This window comes from Nansenia antarctica (genome assembly GCF_963989245.1).
Source record: "Nansenia antarctica genome assembly, chromosome: 4".
Taxonomy (NCBI): domain Eukaryota; kingdom Metazoa; phylum Chordata; class Actinopteri; order Argentiniformes; family Microstomatidae; genus Nansenia; species Nansenia antarctica.
The window spans coordinates 40,977,500-40,999,596 of record NC_137689.1 but is presented as its reverse complement, the minus strand read 5'-3'; the positions used below and the strand labels follow the sequence as shown (position 1 = coordinate 40,999,596).

Below are 22,097 nucleotides of genomic sequence, written 5' to 3'. Positions count from 1 at the left end.
AAGAGATTTCGATTTCAATAAAACTTATTCCAAAGGAGAGTTGAGAAATAGTGTCTTTGAGGAGAGGCGTAAATAAGTATTTTGAGACGCAAGACGGAGCAGATACTGGTAAGAGGGCAGATGTTGAAGTGATTTCTGTCCGTTTTCTTGAGGGGCGGTGGCAGGGGGAGTAAACGGAGCCGCACAACACAGGCCAGCGCACAGAAGCTAGCTTAGCTACAAGGTACTGCTCTGATGTGGACTTCGGGTATTCTGCCAAAGGCCTAGTGTGTTGCCTTCGTGGTATGTATGGCTCAGGAACATGTCATTAATGGTGTGTAGCGACGTAGTAAGCTAAGACCAGTCGAGACCGTAATGTCACAGTGTCAGTGACTAAGGTCCAGTAGAACTGTTGTCTGTACACTAGTTGGTTTTACTGGCTGATTCCTAGCTAACAGCAATTAGCTAGCGGCGACATTAGCTTATGCGTAGAGCTATCTGTATAACGTTAGCTGGGAAGTATTAATGTGCCTTGTCATGAGAAGGTTCTTCAAACAAAGTTGAAGTATATGAAGCATGATTTGATTATGCTTCGTACAGCTCTGGTCGAGTATCCCGGCTGGTGTGTTTAGATCACGCAGTTGTGTGTAGCTAGCTAGTCTTTGCTAGCATACGTGACTTCATGTCAACTGTTGCGATAATGATTTTGTTGTTTTGGACCGGTGGAAAGAGCTGCTCAGTTAATCATATTTCACTGCAGCAAACACATTCCAGTTGAGTGTCCCGCCATGACGTGTCTATATTGCTGATGTGGTCCCGAGGTAGAGTACATAGTGTGCCTGCCGGGGTCCACCCTACATTACGAGTATCAGTATCTGCATTATTCACATGTTAAACAGCGATGTATGGTTGCTGAATAGCGGTGTGACATGATTTAAACAAATAATTCACTTGCTGACAGTCTGTGACCAAGATGAACTTTGTCAATAATGTTGTTGATTCATGTCCCTCAATCTTTAGTTTAAGCTAACTGAAAATGCTACAGACAGGTCCCATATACATCTGATAAATAATTATACTGTACACTCACTACACTGGGCCTAAACGATGCAAAATAACAATTGAGAATTGTCTTTCATTACTGAGGCCTTGCCTTCAAATCGGTTTGTTTGCATTATAGCACACGTCATATGTTTGAGTGATAGATTGTTCCTTCTCATCAATATTGATTAACTACTCAGCAGCCCACTGCTTAGATGTAAACACTGAACGTTTTACTTCTACTACATCTGAACAACACCAGTTCCAGTCAAATTATGTTCTTATAATGACGTGTTAGGGGTGGCATGACGTGAGCAAATGATCAGATTATACTATGTGGCTTAAGATGCAAATCAATGGAACAAAACCACCCAAAAACAGGAAGAGAGTTTGCAAAGACTACGTACAAGCTAGGCTAGCTCGCTGTGCTACTCTGGTCATGCTGATAAAAAAAAAGACAGTTCTGAAAGCAGGACGGCTCACGTCCCTACTGATTTGAACCAATTTTCTTGTGAACTGAAAGCTGTGTTGTGTCATGTCATAGCTGCAGAGGATCAGACAAAACAGCCCTTCATGCTCCCCGCGCCTGTCTTGTGGCTTGAGTTGAGAATTTCTCCTAGAGCTATTTTGTGTTGCGTCTTTTTTAATGAAAGATGGAAATCGGATCCATCGTTTTGTGCTGTTTTCTATTTTCCTTGTCCCTTTGTCAAGTGATCAATATGTTAGATAAGATTCAACTTTATTGTCATTGCAGAATACAAGTACCAGACAACCACATGCAGTTTAGCATCTAACCAGAAGTGCAAATAGTGATATAAAACATGATAGTGAGTCAGTGAGAGAGGAGATTGATGCAAATTGGAGATTGATACAGGAGAGGATAGTAGTAAGCTTTGTACAGTATGATGTATAAAATATAAATAGAGGCTATTTAAAAAAAATGTTTTTATTTGCCATGCAATCAACTTGTCAATCAATTGTTGGAATGTGGTATTTTTTGCTCTAGGCACAGGGTCAGCCATAGTCGGCGCCCCTGGAGCAATTAGGGGTTAAGTGCCTTGCTCAAGGGCACATGCAGCTCCCTCCTGAGGCAGGGATCGAACCAGCGACCTTCCGATTGCTAGCCGGCCTCTCTAACCGCCTAGAGGTATATGCAATATGCAAAAATATGGCATGTGTAAAGGTAGTACCGGTATTTGTAATCAGTAGTAGTGCCAAGGGTAATTGAGTGAGGGTGCAGAAGCTGTTCTGGAGCCTGCTGGTACGGGACCTGAGGATCCTGTACTTTTTGAGTCTCTTATAGGGCTTTCACACCGCCAAGGAACCGTTCCGGTTTGCCTTCCAGAACCTAGTCTGGAACCGGCCGCGTGTTCAGACCGAAAATAAATTGGTTCGGAGCCTGAGAAGTTGGTTTGCAGCTGGAACCAGAAAATAGTGGTTCTTCTCGAACCAAAAACTAGAACTGTGACGTTGTCAGTGGGGTGTGTTATATTCTAGGCTGTGAAGACTAGCAAGAAGGAAGGAGAACATGTAGCCTAATCTAATCTAAATCCAATCATTGGTGATGAAAAAAATGATAAAAAGTTTTGGCATTCTCTCTATCTTCTTCACATGCTCAGCAAACACACGCACGCGCGAACTTAAACTTCATAAGCCATTTCAATTCCAGTAACGGAGCAGCTGGTTAGTAAGAGAACATGTTTAGAAAGTGTCTTTTCATAGAAAATAGTGTTTATTTCAAATACTGTAGTGGAAGATATTATCGTGATTTCCAATGAAGTAGCTGCCATCTTGTGACATTTTTGTTTATCCCGCCCCTTCGTCACCCATCGTTGATGACGCTGATGGTTCCGGTTACACTGATATGAACATGGGCTGGTTCGCCAGGCAGCACCAAGGTTTGGAGGTTCCAGAACGGGAACAGGAAGGGTTCCGTGGCGGTGTGAAAGCCCTATTAGATGGTAGGAGAACAGCATGTCAAGCTCTAGTAAGCCACAGTATGCCATGTTGTGCTACGATGGAATAGGGAAGATAAAGAAGCTAATTTGCTTTGGTTGCCTCCAATGTGCAGTCCTGTAGCATATACATGAAGATAGTTGTTAAAGTACTGTAGCATATACATGAAGATAGTTGTTAAAGTACTGTAGCGTACATGAAGATGGTTGTTAAAGGCAACCGTTTTCTGCCAACACGGAAGGGTTGAATAATTCATATTGGTTGTAGTCACGAGTGGAAGCACCGAGGCCAGAGCAATATGAATATTCATGAATAGTTGACACAGTGAGCACGTACAAGCATGCACAACACATAACATTGCACAACAGAGCCTACTTGATAACTCATCTCGCTAAAGGAAAATCCAGGCTTATAAGGCTGGATTTTTTTTTTAATAAATCTTGCGGGATTTATCAAAATAAGCCTGGATTGTCCTTTAGTGACGTTGATGGAATACCCCCCAGGTGGTTTAGCTAAGCCCAGCATTATTAACAAACAATAGGCCTACATTGTTTTGTTGATGTTTTTGTTGACCAAATGTGACACTCCCATTGCCTTTCAAAACACACCTTGTGTTTCAAGTCAAGCAGGAGTGTGAAGTGTGGATGTCGTCTTCCCTCTGATAGGGAGGCTACTCAGGCTAGGTTCTGGAACATTTCACTCTTTTTGTTTTGAGAGGGTCAGTAAGCTGCGGTGCATGTTTGTACAGGGGGCTGAACTTGGTTCTTGATGAGCTAGAAGCTACAGTTAGTTAGGTTACCACCCTGTCCCTCGGTCAGTCTTGATACTAAGCACAATTGAATAAAGAAAACGAAGGGTTTTTAAAATGACGGTGGGTCTGTGGGTTCACAGGTAGAGGCATCAGATATGGTGTTGCTTAAAAGGGGTACTCCACCACTTATTAACCTCATAGAGCACCATAAGTGTCTACATACCTAAAATTGCAAGCTAATTGCAAAGGTCCTACAAAAACTGCCCCCTGTGATGTCATGGGGGAAGTTAAGAAAATATTGAATAGTGAATTTCCAAAACTAGTACTTTCCAGCCACATGTGGCTGTGGTTTTTTTGAAATTCCCAATGAGAACATAGGATAGGTGGATTTTCAAAAACAAAAATTGAACCGTAATATGAGATTAAACAGAGGTTAAGTTTGTCCTTTTCACGGTGTGGTGATCTTTTGGTTTTATGCCGTTTCTCCTTCTTGTGTGTGTGTGTGTGTGTGTGTGCATATGTGTTCATTTTACATTCTGTTCTCTTCAGTGTCTCTAAATGGCTGCGAGGAAGGCTGGATCAGATACCCACAACAATGGTGAGTGTGTCTTTCTTTTGGCGAGCCTTCTCTCTCTCTTCTACATATTTCATTCAGGTGCTTCTTCAGCTGGGTGTAGTGTTTGTTTACTCAGGCCCCTGTTCTCACCCTAGGCCCCATCAGCTACCTTGATGAAGTTCCCTTCAAAATCAACGACAAGTTCCGCTGCCCTGCCAAAGTGGGGCTCCCTGTCGGGTTCTGCCTGCCTGACTGTGTCTCTGTGCTGGCTGACATGCAGGTGAGTTACCTGACTGTGTCTCTGTGCTGGCAGACATGCAGGTGAGTTGCCTGACTGTGTCTCTGTGCTGGCAGACATGCAGGTGAGTTACCTGACTGTGTCTCTGTGCTGGCAGACATGCAGGTGAGTTGCCTGACTGTGTCTCTGTGCTGGCAGACATGCAGGTGAGTTACCTGACTGTGTCTCTGTGCTGGCAGATATGCAGGTGAGTTGCCTGACTGTGTCTCTGTGCTGGCAGACATGCAGGTGAGTTACCTGACTGTGTCTCTGTGCTGGCAGACATGCTGGTGAGTTGCCTGACTGTGTCTCTGTGCTGGCTGACATGCAGGTGAGTTGCCTGACTGTGTCTCTGTGCTGGCAGACATGCAGGTGAGTTGCCTGACTGTGTCTCTGTGCTGGCAGACATGCAGGTGAGTTGCCTGACTGTGTCTCTGTGCTGGCAGACATGCAGGTGAGTTGCCTGACTGTGTCTCTGTGCTGGCAGACATGCAGGTGAGTTACCTGACTGTGTCTCTGTGCTGGCAGACATGCAGGTGAGTTACCTGACTGTGTCTCTGTGCTGGCAGACATGCAGGTGAGTTGCCTGACTGTGTCTCTGTGCTGGCAGACATGCAGGTGAGTTACCTGACTGTGTCTCTGTGCTGGCAGACATGCAGGTGAGTTGCCTGACTGTGTCTCTGTGCTGGCAGACATGCAGGTGAGTTGCCTGACTGTGTCTCTGTGCTGGCAGACATGCAGGTGAGTCCAGTTGAGTCCAGCATTTCCCCCCAGAATGTAGTTCTCCAAAGGTTCCCGCAGCAATGTCAACGTGGCACCATCGCATCAATGATTGAAATTACATGGGTGCTGGAGAACTCTATCTACTGTATTTGAGTACTTCTACTGTATTTGAGTAATAATTATAATTTGGGATGCACAATATTATCGGCCCGATATTGGGAAATTAATGTTATTAAATATTTATCGGTTTTATAACATTTTAGCCGATATAGAGCCGATAATATGAAGCCGGAAATATTTCTGGTTCCGGTTGTCGCGCTCATGATGCTGCGCCTGCGTACAGCCACGCAGTGTCGAGACGAGAGCGAAACATGGCTTCCCCGGTGTGGAAATTTTTCTGAGTTTCTGAGGCAGATTTGCAATTTGCAATACATGTTCGGCAAAAGTTCGGTGAACTACTGTAATAAGCCTATACTGTTCAACTGTTCAAAAAGTGCAAATTCTCTGCTTTCAGAAACTGTTTGAATTGTTTAGATTGGGCATATAGTTAATGAATTACCATTGTTTGAAGGAACGCTGTAAAATCCTGTCGGCGCCGACAGCTCTGGTTTCGGAGCAAGACACGAACCTATCGGCATTAGTCAAATACATGCTCACATCCAGTCATCCGCTCACTGCTCTCTCATCGTCAATATTTTGTGTGACCACCATTGTTATCTAGCACTGCTTTAACCCTCCTGGGCATGGAATTCACCAGAGCTGCACAGGTTGCTTCTGGAATCTTCTTCCACTCCTCCATGACGACATCACGGAGCCCACGGATGTTGGACACCTTGCACTCCTCCACCTTCCTCTTGAGGATGCCCCACATGTGCTCAATTGGGTTTAGGTCTGGAGACATACTTGGCCAGTCCATCACCTTAACCTTCAGCTTCTTCAGCAAGGCCGTTGTCATCTTGGAGGTGTGTTTAGGGTCATTATCATGTTGGAAAACTGCCCTACGGCCCAGTTTCCGAAGAGAGAGGATCATGCTCTGCTGCAGGATGTCACAGTATATATTGGAATTCATGTGTCCCTCAATGAAATGCAGCTCCCCAGTGCCGGCAGCACTCATGCAGCCCCAGACCATGATGCTGCCACCACCATGCTTGACTGTAGGCAAAACACATTTGTCTTGGTACTCCTCACCAGGGTGCCGCCACACACGCCGGACACCATCTGACCCAAACAGGTTTATTTTGGTCTCATCAGACCACAGGACATGGTTCCAGTAACTCATGTTCTTGGATTCATTGTCTTCAGCAAACTGTTTGCGGGCTTTCTTATGCATCGGTTTCAGAAGAGGCTTCTGTCTGGGGCGACGGCCATACAAACCGATTTGATGCAGTGTGTGGCGTTTGGTCTGGGCACTGACAGGCTGACATCCCACTTCTGCAACCTGGAAGCACTCGCACATCTATTTTTGGAAACCAGCCTCTGGATATGACGCTGAGCACGTGGACTCAACTTCTTTGGTCGACCCTGGCGAGGCCTGTTCCGAGTGGAACCTGTCCTGGAAAACCGCTGTATGATCTTAGCCTGTGCTGCAACTCATTTTCAGGGTGTTGGCAATCTTCTTATAGCCAAGGCCATCTTTGTGAAGCACAATAATCCTTTTTTTCAGCCGCTCAGAGAGTTCCTTGCCATGAGGTGCCATGTTGTCCAGCATTCAGAGAGAATTGTGCCCAAAACACCAAATTTAACAGCCCTGCTTATCATTTACACCTGAATCCTTGTAACACTAACGAGTCACATGACACCAGGGTGGGAAAACAACATCATCGGGCACAATTAGGACATGTTCACTATCGGGTGTACTCACTTTTGTTGCCAGCTGTTTAGACATTAACAGCTGTGTACTGAGTAATTTTCAAAGGACAATAAATCTATACTGTTATTCAAGCAGCACACTGACTACTTTAAGTTCTATCAAAGTTTCAGTAGGATAATGTTATCCCCTGAAAGGATATAACAGAATATTTGCACAAATCTAAAGGGTGTACTCACTTTTGAGATATACTGTATAACGGAGCGATGTATTTCTACGGAAAGGCTGACTGACGCGGGGCTCATACAATCTCCGCGTTTGTTATAGATACGAGTGCTCCGGTGTCTTGCTGGTTGTCAAATATATTTATTTATATATACAGCATATGGATGTTACGTGCCTGTTACCTGCCGCTTTCAGTTCTAGTAGTTTAGATCTCGCAACCAGAGAAACGACGACATGTGTTAAAGGGAGCAAGACGCGAATCTACCGGCATTTGACTCATGAGTGAACGGCGAAAATGGCTGGACGGCACAGCTTGGGATTCTATTGAAGTTACAGGGAACTATGTGTGAAAGAAGCTTAAATGATTTCAACATTTGAAGAGTCAGAAGTGTTCTCTTTGTTGTGTTAACAATAGTGATGTAAGTTAGATTTGGTGAGATCACTATGGAATATTAAATCATCAATCTTTGCTCACTACATAGCCTTTCTTACCTTCAGGTGTGCATGAACTACGGGTTATCAACTGTGAAATTATATCTGTTCTCATATCGGTTCTCATAACGGTTATCGGCCACGAGAAGCGGGTAAATATCAGTTATCGGTATCAGTTGGAAAAATGCATATCGTGCATCCCTAATAATAATACATTAGACTTGTATATAGCGCTTTTCTAGACACCCAAAGACGCTTTACAAACTGAAAAGATTGAGTAGTAATAATAAAAAGAAACAAAAAATGAATAAAAGAAAGTATAGGGGCCTAATTAAGGTAGTGCTGGGGACACATGGGAAGGGGAGGGGGAGAGGGTTAACTGGTGATGGCGAGCTTGAAGAGGTGGGTTTTGAGGACCTGTTTAAATGTTGGGAGGGTGTTGGCCTGTCTGATGTGGTCGGGGAGGGCGTTCCAGAGGGACGGGGCTGCGGCTGAAAAGGCCCTATCACCCCAGGTCCCGCAGCTTGGTCCTGGTGGTCTTGAGGGTGGTTTGGTCGTCAGACCTGAGGCAACGGGAGGGGGTGTGGAGGGGGAAGAGGTCGGCAAGGTGACCCAGAGCCAGTGTAGGTTTTGGAGGACAGGCGGCGAGTGGAGGTGAGCAGACGGGCAGCAGAGTTCTGGTGCAGTCCTATGTACTGTATTTGAGTACTCCTCCTCTATACTGTATTTGAGTACTCCTCCTCTATACTGTATTTGAGTACTCCTCCTATATACTGTATTTGAGTACTCCTCCTCTATACTGTATTTGAGTACTCCTCCTCTATACTGTATTTGAGTACTCCTCCTATATACTGTATTTGAGTACTCCTGCTATATACTGTATTTGAGTACTCCTGCTATATACTGTATTTGAGTACTCCCATCACTTTGCTAAACTAACTACAGAAGTTGCGGTGCTTTTCCTCAACTTTAATTCAGTCGTCTTATACTTGGTTGGTTAAGTTGAATAATGTCGATGATCCACTGTCAGAGGTTTGCTTTAGAGAAAACCATTTTGCATCCTCACAAAAGGCTTACCTTTTTTGCAAATACATACAGTTAGCTCCCGAAATATTTGGACTGACACAATTTCCATAATTTTGTCTCTGTATGCCACCACAATGGATTTGGAATGAAACAATCGAAATGCAGACTTTCAGCTTTAATTCAAGGGGTTGAACATAAATGTGTATGAAATGTTTAGGAATTAGAACAATTATTATACACAGTCCCCAATTTTCAGGGGCTCAAATGTAATTGTACAAATTAACATAATCGTAAATAAAAGTACATTTTTAATACTTTGTCGAGAATCCTGCCTGACTGCCTGAAGTTTGGAACCCATGGATATCACCAAATACTGGGTTTCCTCCTTTGTGATGCTTTGCCAGGCCTTTACTGCAGCTGTCTTCAGATGTTGTTTGTTCGTGGGCCATTGCACCATATTCCACTTCTTTGCCTTAAAAACCTCCTGGGTTGCTTTCGCAGTAGGCCTATGTTTTGGGCCATTGTCTGTACTGTGAAGCGCTGTCCAATCAACTATGCTGAATTTGGCTGAATCTGAGCAGACAGACCTAAACACTTCAGAATTCATCCGTCTGCTTCTGTTTTCTGTCACATCATCAATAAACACAAGTGACCCAGTGGCATTGGAAGCCATGCATGCCCATGTCATCACGCTGCCTCCACCATGTTTTACAGATGATGTCGTATGAGCCGTTCCAAGCCTCCTCCATACATTTTTCCAACTCGGCTGGCTTTTAGAGTTTGTTTGGCAAAGTCTAATCTGGTGTTTCTATTCTTGAGACTTATGAATGGTTTGCACCTTGTGGTGAACCCTCTGTATTTGCTCTTGTGAAGTCTTCTCATCATGGTAGACTTGGATAATGATATGCCTACCTCCTGGAGACTGTTCTTCACTTGCCTGGATGTTGTGAAGGGGTTTTTCTTACCACGTAAAGGATCCTGTGATCATCCACCACTGTTGTCTTCCGTGGACGTCCAGACCTTTTTGTGGTGCCGAGCTCACCAGTGCGTTCTTTTTTCCTCAGAATGTACCAAACAGTTGATTTGGCCACTCCTAATGTTCTCTCTCTGATGGATTTTTCTGTTTGTTTTTGCAGCCAAAGGATGGCCTGTTTCACTTGCACTGAGAGATCCTTTGACCGTATGTTGTGCGTTCACAGCAACAGTTTCCAAATGCAGATGCCACTCAGACCTTTTACCTGCTTAACTGATGAAGACATAACAAAGGAATAGCCCAGATCTGTCCATGAAACAGCTGTTGATTCAATCGTCCAATTACTTTTGGACCCTTGAAAAAGAGGGGGCCACATATCAAAAACCCCTCCTCCAATTTGGATGTGAATACCCTCAAATTAAAGCTGAGGGTGTGTTCTCACTAGAACATTTGCTTCACTTGAAACAGAGTTTAGGATAAAGTTCGCTTTGCTCTGCATCGTTTGGAGCTGTGAGAACGCGCATTCGAAGTTGCTCCCGCAGCAAAGAACCAACGGATGCTCCGCTTGAAAAGGGTGGTTTCGCTTTGGTTAGAAACGACGCATCCATCACTTTGCTTCGCTTCGCTTTTGGTGAGAACGCTGCCCGACGCAGTCCATAGGAAGACAACAGCGCACGCGTGTTGATCTGGATAAGAGCGGGACAACGGGCAATTCTAACATTTTCTGACCAATCAACTACAAAGTCTGTTGCTTCGATTGCGTATGTTACTTTGTTTACATGAAGGGCTGTGAGAACGCAAATCAGAGAAATAATTTATGCAACAATGTTGCGAAGTCATCCACTTGCTCCGGGTCTCGATTTGGACTTTCATGTGAGAACATGACCTGAGAGCCTGCACTTAAATCCCAAATTCTGTATTCTGTATATAACTGTAACTTGAAGATGTTTTGGTAAACAGCTAAAATTCTTGTTTTTTTTTCCAAGCACCAGGGGAGCCCCCCCTCCTAAATTTCGTTGTATGGTACCTGTACTGTATTAATGACAATAAAGACCATTCATTCATTCCAAAAATGATGTCAGAGTCCAAATATCTCTGGACCTGACTGTAGTCAAACCATAGTCAGATCCCTCCTGCCTGTACAAGGTTTTACAACTCTTAGTTTGGGGGTGATGATGTGATGATGCGCTTTCGCTACTTTGCTACGAGGCCGCCAGAGAAAACAAGCAGAGGAAGCTCAACAGCCGTGTGCAGTCCTACCTACTGACGTGTTGCTCATGACCCCGTGTGTGGGGGGCTGTTTCTGTGCGAGGCCGGTGGGTCAGGAGAGTTTAGGTCTTTCAGCCGGTGGGTCAGGAGAGTTTAGGTCTTTCAGCCGGTGGGTCAGGAGAGTTTAGGTCTTTCAGCCGGTGGGTCAGGAGAGTTTGTCTTTCAGCTGAAGCACGGGTGAGGTGTGCGGAGAGGTTCCATTGACGCATGAACTTAGGGGTTGTAAATGTGGTGCAATGAAATTTCTTTCCTGTGTGTTTAATTCTCTCTCTCTCCTCACGGCAGTACGACTTCTCCCTGGAGGCCCGGAGCGTGCGCTGGGGGGAGGAGCTGGACGAGGCCAGGGCCGCGGAGGGCCGGGCGGCCGAGGCGCTGGCCCGGGCCGAGGCGGAGAGCAGGGAGCGCCAGCCCCCGGCCCAGGCCGAGCCCCCGGCCGAGGAGCAGGACCCCCCCCCGCCGCCGGCCATGAACCCGGTGATGGCGGGCCTCCGGCACAACGACATCCTAACCCCCCTGCCGGCCCCCGCCAGGCAGGCCAAGCCCAGCAGCACCCCGCAGCCGCAGAGCTTCGACCTGGCCGACTTCGAGCGCGAGGAGGACCCCTTTGACAAGCTGGAGCTGAAGACGCTGGACGACCGGGAGGAGCTGCGCAGCATCCTGCAGCACCAGCCGCAGTCCGTGTCCCCGCCGGAGGCCCCCCCCCCCCAGGCCGGGCCGGCCTCGCGCAGCAACAGCCCCCCCCCTCCTCCTCCCCCCGCACCCGCGGCCACACCCCAGACAACCAAAGGAAGCTTCGTCCACAAACCCAACGGGCTGGTGGCGCTGCTGGACATGGACAGAGCTGGGGGCCGGGCGGATCGCCCGTGCAACATCCGCTCGCTGACCTTCCCCAAGCTGTCTGACCCCGTGGACTCCTACAGCCTGGCCCCGGCCCCTGCCCCACGCACCCTCCCTAACGGCAGCCTGCCGCCCCAGCAGAAAGCCCATCATGTGATCGGGCGGCAGGAGCCACAGAGTCACATCCAGAACGGGAACCCAAAACAGGTAGAGAACCACTGAGAACCCAACCACAACATCTGGCTAGTGTCCTGTAAGCCCACACGTAGGCCACAGTCCCAAACCAGGTTGCATTCAGTTTCAAGTTGTGTTGTTATGTCACGTTACACAAGTCTAAGAGAGTCGACTCCTTGGCCTTCCTGACATTGCAGCACAACACAATAACACACTATTAGTAACAATAGTACAAGAGACATAAGTGAGACAATTGGGACAATTGACACAACACTAAAATAAAATAGTACCAGTAAAATGTCATGAGTATTGCACTCGGTGGCAGTGGGTGTGAGAGGTAGTAATGAGTAAAGTGATGCAAAATGAGCTCTCCAAGACCTCTCCACCTAGCCTGGCCTCTCCACCTGGCCTGGCTGGCAAACATCTTCACTGGTGTCCACCACAGACATACATCACTAAAGTGGGAGGGAAAGGGATGAGATCACTTAAGTGGAAGGGAAAGGGATGAGATCACTTAAGTGGAAGGGAAAGGGATGAGATCACTTAAGTGGGAGGGAAAGAGATGACATTTATCACTAAAGTGGGAGGGAAAGGGATGACATCACTTAAGTGGGAGGGAAAGATGACATTTATCACTTAAGTGGAAGGGAAAGGGATGACATTTATCACCTAAGTGGAAGGGAAAGAGATGACATCACTTAAGTGGAAGGGAAAGAGATGACATCACTAAAGTGGAAGGGAAAGGGATGACATCTATATATATTGTTTTGCTGTGCTGTGGTAAAGAAGGCAAGAGACCATCTAGTGTTCACACATTCAAGCCTCTCTTTTTAATTGTTGTGTGTGAGCAGATAGCTCCTATTATACAAATTCTCATCTAGATCTGTCTCAAACTATGCCGTGTTGGGTCCTTGAATTTGAGGGAATTGACTCTTGAAAGGTGCTTGAATTTGATGTTTCAGAAGGTGTGGGAACCCTGTAAGCTGCTTTAACGACAAATATAACGACTGTCCTCTCTCTCCGCCCGCCCCCCCCCATGCAGATGAATGCTGGCCCAGGCACGGAGCCTGCCCCTCTCCCCTGTGGAGGGGCCCTGCCCAGCCTCTCCCCCAGCGAGCGGCAGTGTGTGGAGACCATCGTGGGGATGGGCTACTCCTACGAGGGGGTCCTCCGCGCCATGCAGAGGCAGGGCCAGAACGTGGAGCAGGTGGGCACAGCAGCCGCAGGCCATGAGAGATGTGTCTGTCTGTCTGTTTGTGTCTGTGTGTGTGTCTCTGTCTGTCTGTGTCTGTGTGTGTCTCTGTCTGTCTGTGTCTGTGTGTGTCTCTGTGTGTCTCTGTCTGTCTGTTTGTGTCTGTGTGTGTCTCTGTCTGTGTGTCTCTATCTGTCTGTGTGTCTGTCTGTTTGTCTGTGTGTGTCTCTGTCTGTGTGTCTCTATCTGTCTGTGTGTCTGTCTGTTTGTCTGTCTGTGTGTGTGTGTCTCTGTCTGTCTGTTTGTGTGTGTGTGTGTGTGTGTGTGTGTCTCTGTCTGTCTGTCTCTCTATGTCTGTTTGTCTGTGTGTGTCTCTGTCTGTGTGTCTCTATCTGTCTGTGTGTCTGTCTGTTTGTCTGTGTGTGTCTCTGTCTGTGTGTCTCTATCTGTCTGTGTGTCTGTCTGTTTGTCTGTCTGTGTGTGTGTGTCTCTGTCTGTCTGTTTGTGTGTGTGTGTGTGTGTGTGTGTGTGTGTGTGTCTCTGTCTGTCTGTCTCTCTATGTCTGTTTGTCTGTGTGTGTCTCTGTCTGTGTGTCTCTGTCTGTGTTTCTGTCTGTCTGTCAGTGTGTATGCCAATGTGTTTGATCCACCAGACAATAAAAATAATGCTGGGATTAATCAAATAATTGCATTTGGATTAGGGATTTTTTTGTCTCAAAAACACCTATCCAGCATCATTACCATGAGGTCACCATAGTTTTAACACCCAGGGATCTTTCCTTTTAAACAGTGTAGCAATAATGTAGCACTTTTCACTTTTTTGTTTAGAATGTTACACGTATTTGCTAGTGCCCCTGCATCATCATGCAGGTGTTAGCAACATCAAGAGTTAATAACATTTAGCCAGTTAGCTTAGGTTGCATCGAGAAAATATATTTCTATTTAGATGCCATCATCATCATTAGATCTGAACACAGCAAAACAACTTTCACTAAAGGTACATATTCAGTCTTCTTTTTGTATCCTATAACCATTATGTCATCCTAAGTGTTGGGCTTCATTCATTTTGAACATTTGACTCATCTGGACTAACCCATACCGTGTCTTAGATCAAGGCTTTGCCAACACATAAAGCCATCCTCATGGTTTGTGTCCCACCCTCTGTCCCAGGTGCTGGATTACCTGTTTACCCATGCGCGTCTGTGTGAGCGGGGCTTTGATGCCAGCGCGGTGGAGGAGTGCTTGGAGATGTACCAGTGTTCAGAGGAGAAGGTACGTCATCCCCAGTGTTCAGAGGAGAATGTACCTCGTCCATAGTGTTCAGAGGAGAAGGTACCTCGTCCATAGTGTTCAGAGGAGAAGGGACCTCGTCCATAGTGTTCAGAGGAGAAGGTACCTCGTCCATAGTGTTCAGAGGAGAAGGTACGTCCACAGTGTGGCTCGCCTCGTCAGTAGGGGCCTCGTCGTCTCTCTCTCTCTTATATATATCTAACCTGACCTTCACCTCCATGCTTAACAGTTGGCAAGGTGTTCTTCTCTACAAATGCTTCACCCTTTTTTTTCCAAACCTACCTTCTTTGGTTGTGGCCAAAAAGTTACATTTTGGTTTCATCAGTCCAAAGCATATTGTTCCAATAGGCTTCAGGTTTCTCAAGGTTTTCTTTTGCATACTTCAGACGCTTAATTTTGTGTTGAGGTCGTAGGAAAGGCTTCTTTCTAGCAACTCTGCCATGTAGGTCTTTGTTGTTTAAGGTAGGCTGTATTGTTGTCCTGTGAACAACTAGACCGGTGTCTGATCTCTGATACTCTTTTTTGCAGTGATGTGTGGGTTCTTCTGAGCATTTCTCACCAGATCTCCGGCCATTCTATCTGAAAGTTTTCTTGGTCTTCCAGATCTTGCCTTGGCTTCAATTGTTCCATTTATTTTCCATTTTCTGATGATGTTTCTAACAGTTTTTTGTAGCCTTCTCCTTGATGGTGAATGAACTATCTTGATTCTGACATCCTCGTGTCCATCGTCCATCCAACTGTTTAGAGGAACCCATGGTTTTAACACCAGACACCACAGCCATCGCAGTCGTATGCTTTAGAAGGCATGGAGTTACTTCAGAATATATAGTTTAACCCTGGAATTATATTCACCTGACTCATTGAAGCCCTAACGAGTAAATCACCTTGGTCTGGGCCTTAGTACCGTATTTTCCGCACTATAAGGCGCACCGGATTATAAGGCGCACCTTCAATGAATGGCCTATTTTAGAACTGTTTTCATATACAGGGCGCACCGGATTATAAGGCGCACCGGATTATAAGGCGCATAGAATAGATACTGCAGTCAAACGTTTGACTGGGGTTGCTTTACGCCCAAGCTCCACCTACTGCGTTGCGTCACCTCTCCATCGGTGTTGTGTCAACTTCCCGTTGTCCAAGCTCCACCTGAGCGTTGTCACCGTCAACGTTCTACCTGCTCCACTGTCAAAAATATATATTTTTCCACCTCAAGTATCAGCCGTTCGTCATCCATTTTTGCAACAAGCGTCAAGGACCTGCGGTGATTCACAGCTGACTCGCGTGAATAGCAATTCGCAATAGCTGCAACCACGAGATATAGAGTAGTTAGCTACAAGCATTTTCAATCTGCTATTATCTCTATTAGTGGATTAACCGCTGTGGTGATTTAACAGCTGATAAAAATACATCAAGTAGACTACAAACAGAGCAAAACAACACCAGAAAACAACCAATAGGCTATACAATTATAACCAACAACCAATATGTGACAGCTCCTGGTGAAATGTGCAACGTACTTTTTCAGTTTTTACACATGCTTAAACTACAGATTGTAAGCTTTCAAATGATGTGTCATACATTCAAATCAGAGAAAGATTGAACACGACAGGCGTATTTGAATGTTGGTTCACCTCAAACACTGAATGGGAGAAAAGTGACTCTGACCAAACCACAACAAACGCTGCTAGCGGCTAACAGCTAACAAAACACATCGCTACGAAGGTCTAAACTGTATTTTAATAACATGACAACATACTGGGAGAACATCGACATGCTAAAAACACATAACTACACATAACTAGATGAACACACAGTTCTTGCTTTTGAACACGAGCTAAAACGAAACTATGTTTACAAGTCAACCCTCCCTTACCGGTAGCCTCCGGCAAACGAGAATAATGAATCCAATACACAAATGATAAGTGTTTAGTGATCGTTAAACTGTTGTTTATTATATCGAGTGGGTACTTTAAAACTTAAAGTTGAAAGCACCAAGAATCTCACTTTGTTCCCTCGGAAACTCTGTTTAGTCTTCTTTACTTGGGGTCTTTATACACACACAAGTGGTGTGGGACTGTGTAAGCACAGTATACCGGTGTTTACTGATTACCGTAATGCTGCAAGCGGTGCGGCTTTGTAGTTTACCAGTCGTACTGAAACATTTTGACAGAGCGCCTTGAGCGCCGTGTACAACCAGTATGGATCAACAAATTAACCAATTGATCCATATATAAGGCGCTCCGGGTTATAAGGCGCACTGTCGGTTTTTTTGAAAATTAAAGGCTTTTAAGTGCGCCTTATAGTGCGGAAAATACGGTAATCATCTTCTCAAAAGGTAACAAAGAATAATCCAAAAGGGTTCCCAAACTCTTGCACAGGGCCCTTTTCCTTTTTTATCATTTAAAAACTTTAATTAATATGAAAAGAAACCTTGCTTGCAGAATGTTTAACTTTGTAGCATTTAGTGTTCAGGTTTGCTTTCAATCACATGGAGATTAATTGTAACAAACATTTAAACCAGGGGTGTCCAAATCTTTGCACCCCACTGTATATTCTTGTGATTTTATGCATCTATGCTTTTTTCTAAAATGTGTTTTCTTTTTCCTTTCCTAACACCAGGGGAGCCACCCCTCCTAAATTTCGTTGTTTGGTACCTGTACTGTAGCAATGACGAATAAAGTCCATTCCATTCCATTCCATATCCAACCCAACCCTGTCTCTCTCTCTCTCTCTCTCTCTCTCTCTGTGTGTTGCGTCTCAGGCGTTGGAGTGCCTGCAGCTGATGTCACGCTTCGGCGAGATGGGCTTCGAGAGGGACGCCATCAAGGAGGTGCTGCTGGTGCACAACAACGACCAGGACAAAGCGCTGGAGGACCTCATGGCCCGCGCCACGGCCAGCTGAGGTCCCCCACCCTCCACCCCTCCAGGCCAATCTCCCAGTACAGTACCACCCACCACACAGGCCCCCCCTCCCTGCCCCGGCCTGCCCACTAAAGCACAGGGTGGAGAAAGCCCAGCCAGCCTCGTACTTCTGGTGTCTACCCTATTCTGGACATCGCACTTAAACATAATGACTCAGCTCTTCTGAAAGACTATGTGGCAAGAGTGACATGAGGGGGGGGGCAACGAAAGAAACGCACACCTGAAATTTGAGATGGATGGTTTAGGGTGATTAGTTTTGGGATTCCATGCCTCTTTCGCTTTTTCTGCAGTATTGGCCAAAATGAAAATGTAACTGTCCAAAGGATGTGCTGTAGACGGGGCTGAAGGAAAGTGAGTGGTGGGTTAGGGAGGAGCTTACTGGCCTGCTCTTAACGTACCACAGGTGAAAAGGTTCCGCTGACGCTCCCAGCCAACGAAGCTGCCATCTTCCACTGCTGAATGCCGGTCTACAAAATGGTGGGTGGCAAGGAACGGGCGCCCCCAGCGGCTCTTGTGTGACAAACGTCTGAACACCCTGACACCCGAACCCTGAAAAAACGCAAACTGACGTACTGACGTACTGTCGCAGGACAGAGACCTGACTCCCAAGAAGTGCCCTCTCTGTTCCTGCGACTGTTGCTCATGGTTTTTTTCCCCCCCTCATCTTTTCTCTGCTGTTGTTTTTGGATCGTTCCATATTGTCTGTCTGTTTGGAAGGACAAACATACATTCTTAAATTGTTGGGTCTTTAAGAGTTTCCCCTCTTTCTTTGCTTTCTGTTTTAGGAACTGCATTAACAGAACCATAAACAAAATATATATATAACCGATACATGCTACTACTGCCCCAGTTGGCTCCTCCTGCACTGGAATGGACTGAGAAAAGAGTTGAATGAGTCGGTTGATTCTTTTGCAGGTAATACAGAATGTGTCCAAACATCAAACCAACAACCAACACACCCACTGGCTCAGAGAAGAACCGCGCAGGCATACATACACATCACAAACATAGATATCGACCACCGGCACATTTAATCATAAACAGATCAATATAGTGAAAAATAAATGTAAACGGCATATGATAAGTGAGGAGTAGGAGTGGTGCTTTGGAAAGGTCCTTGTGTGTCTTTGATTTACAGACTAAGAAGAGAGCCAAGAAGAAACCCCTGAGATGTTAGGATTGGGTTGTTCCACAGCCAAACTTTTGTGCAATAGAGATGTTTAATGATATGTGACCGGCAACTTTTGAGATATTGGGTCGTTGGTGAGAAATGAGCCGAGAGCCTTTGGTTGAGATATCCTCACTTGAAGAGAATGTTTGATTTTTCATGTTTGCTGTCATTTATTCCCCTCAATGATTTGGTTTCATGCTCCCCTATCAACTATTATATAATAAACATTTGTTTGTCTCACCATTCATTCCATATAAGTACTCTTCACACTAATTCATGAAGGGAGTGTTTGTGTTTGGGCCCCCCCTGGTGTGCTATAAAGGAATCACAACCAAGACAGAATCTTTTACTCATTCAATAGAGTGGTATTTTATGTTGGAATGATACTCTATGTATAGCTATGTTTCCCCCTCCATAAACTCTTGACTACCAACCTGTGTGTATGAATCGACAGGTATTTTAAAGTGCCATGATATTCCCCATTTCAAACATCAGTCGTGTGACAAATGTATGTCTGCCCACTCGCAACCAAGCATCTTGTTGACATGTCCATTAACCCAATTTGACAAATTAAGAAAAACAAATCAGTCTTGATCTTCCCGGTGTTGGAGGGGATCTTTTCCTACATGTAACAAGATTAAGGTCTTAAAGTAGATGCAGTAGAGGGGAACATTACTATGGAAATGTCCACCTTGTTCTGAGGTTGTCAGCTATCCAATCCTGTGGTCTGAATCTGCTAACAAACTGTTGTCTGCCGATATGATTTGTCTTCTCAGAATGACTTGGAATCTGCTAACAAACTGTTGTCTGCCGATATGATTTGACTTCTCAGAATCACATGGTTTAAGTCATGTCTTTGAAAACGTGTAGCGTTTGATCATTTAATGGATAGTATGTTAGCCAACACAATTGTCAGGTGTGTGTCTCTCCCATAGTCACATGGTCTTGGCAGTGTAGGCCACCCTCCCTGGAAGAACCCCACAGGACCTAGAGGTATTAACCCATCACCTCCTGTCATGCAGCATTCTGGCAATGTAGCAGTGGGTGGAAGGGGCCAGGCTGCCTCCAGACCTGGCTCTGAACCAAAAGAACAGTTCAACCTTCTCAGCCCTTTTAATCTGGACCAGAATGATCCCGATTCTTTTTTGCTATCCAGGATCAAATCTACCTGGATTATTTTGAGTTGTATAGGGGAAATCAGCCAGCTCGGTCTGATCTTGGATAGCAAAAAAAGAATGGATCATTCTGATCCAGATTAAATGTTTTGAACAACTGGGCCCTGGTGATGATTGGTCCATTTGTTTTAAAGGTGAGTGTGAGGTGGGGTTAGGGTGAGTGTGGGGAGAGTGTTTTCTGCATGGTTTACAGTGAGACTAATCCTAACTTCAGATGTATGCATGTCTTTCACTTAAACACAAAATCTTGATTTCACATAAATGCACGATTTATGCGAAAGTTTGAGTTTTGCGTGTGTGTAGTTGAGGTGGTTTGCCAAGTCGCGCCCCATGCGATGAGCTACAACTTGACACCTGAAGACTCATGTTAGAACCCGTACTTGTAGTTTAGGCTTCGCCTGAGTGTGCTAACATGGTCCTAATGCAGACCTAGGTCTTGCTGCTGGACAGAGTGTGAGGAGAAGGGAGGTTTTATACAGGGTGGACTAACATTGATTTACATTGTCTTGGTTTCACACACACAAGTTAGGATTAATCCCATAATGCATAGAGCAGAGTTGACATGTCATTATGTTTCACTACTCAGATGTCTGCCATGGTGATATCGTGAGAGACTTGGAATATGTGGGCTAATAAATCTGGGGTTTTATGTCTTAATGATACAACAAACAAGGAATGGTGTTCCTTAGCTCCTGAAATGTCTGTGATTCAAACATGTTCAGTTTCATCCAGAATCATTTGGCAGTTCAATGTGATTAAACATGCACATCTTTTCAATGGTGTGGCTGTTACTATTTGTCAGTGTGGAAGTTTTTTTTCCTGTAGAGCTAAAATATATAATCTACGTATTAGCACCGAAGGTGATTCAGCTCAAATGTAGTGTAGATGATTATTAATTTCTTGAAAGGGCATTGATAACTGCATTCAATCTGTGATACCTTTTTTTTATCCTTCTTCCTTTTCAACACATTACACAACAGTGTTGCCTCAGTTTGTAGAAGCAACCAGAACAATGCCAAGAGATTATTGTTCTGCTGGTGTTTGTGTCAATTTGTGTGAGAAACTTCCAGTTGTGTGGAGCGGTCAGCAGGAACAAAACAATAGAATTGGTTCTTTATTTTTGCTGTCAGCTGAAACAGAATAACTGGTCAGTTGATATACCATTCATAACAGTGACCTCATGTAGGAGGAAAGGTCATACCTATTTTGACCTCTATTTTCAGTTTTCTGCTACCCCATATGTACCAATCTGAAAGGACTGGCTAGGGGAAAGGAATATAACAGAAACACCAGAAGCTCCACTCGCTGTGCAACCTATTTGTTGGAAACCACCTTGCACCTGCTTACACCAACAGTGTCCAGCTGTCTCAGATGGATAAAACACAGGAAATCAACAAGGAGTAACGCCGATGGCCAGTGTGTTGGACCAAAGGGAACTATGTAGATTTGAAAGATGAAACCTAAAAGTCATGAAATGATGATGCAAGCCTTGACCAATATTAGTGTTTTTTATTGTAGCTAGTATCTATTGTATCCATTGTAGCTTTGATAGCAGTGTTAGGAATGTAGACTTTGGTCATCTGACGAGATGATCTGTTGGCTATTGGAGTTTGCCCCACTGAGCCAGGCAAAGCTACACTACGCAGTTTAATGTCTCAATGTACTCTGAAATTAAAGCATACAAATAAGCAATAAAAAAATAAAAAACTGTTCTCGTTAACATAATTTAATCTACATTTTTGACTCATCAAAGTAGCCATCTTTGCAGATATAACAGCTGAACACATGGCATTCTCCAATGGAAATCAAATATTGTTCAGAAAGTTCTTCCCAACACTGTTGCAGAAGTTCCCACAATGTGTTGCATTTGTTGGCTGCTTTGCTTTCACTTTTTGCTTTTCAGCTCGATGGGGTTTGGAGTCTGGAGACTGTGTTGGCTCTTCCATGATTTTAAGCCTATCATCTTGTTCTCTTCTTCTAAGGTAGTTAAGCGAATAAAGGACCGTCAGTTAAGGGTCTAAGGCAGCGGTTCCCAACCTTTTTGGACTCAAGGCCCACTTAAAAATCTCAAAAGTATTTGCGGCCCACACAGGCATTTTACACACTAGGAGTTCCTATCTATCGGTGTCACACTGATGAGGCATTTTTGAAGGTTTTAAAGAAAAAAATACAGTACCATGCATATATTTTTTTAATTATAACGTTTTTGGAAAAAAAAACAATTATTAAAAAAATATTCTGCCCACGATATGGCGGCCCACTTGCAGTACTCTCGCGGACCACCAGAGGGAATCGCTGGTCTGAAGGCCGATTTAAAGTTCT

At 44.9% G+C, this 22,097-nt stretch overlaps 1 protein-coding gene across 2 annotated transcripts; it reads left to right on the top strand.

Annotated features, from left to right (window-relative positions):
* On the top strand, positions 1 to 18,822 carry ubap1 (ubiquitin associated protein 1). 2 transcript variants are annotated; one of them, XM_080530261.1, is made up of 7 exons: positions 1 to 108; positions 4,277 to 4,325; positions 4,439 to 4,563; positions 11,301 to 12,059; positions 13,069 to 13,233; positions 14,388 to 14,489; positions 17,269 to 18,822. In XM_080530261.1, exons 2-7 carry the CDS (start codon positions 4,286 to 4,288, stop codon positions 17,407 to 17,409), a joined length of 1,332 nt encoding a protein of 443 aa, XP_080386387.1. In that variant the 5' UTR covers positions 1 to 108; positions 4,277 to 4,285; the 3' UTR covers positions 17,410 to 18,822. The 2 variants fall into 2 exon arrangements, with proteins under 2 accessions (XP_080386387.1, XP_080386388.1); XM_080530262.1 differs by lacking the exons at positions 1 to 108; positions 4,277 to 4,325; positions 4,439 to 4,563 and adding an exon at positions 4,867 to 4,891.
* Positions 18,823 to 22,097: the final 3,275 nt, after the last annotated feature.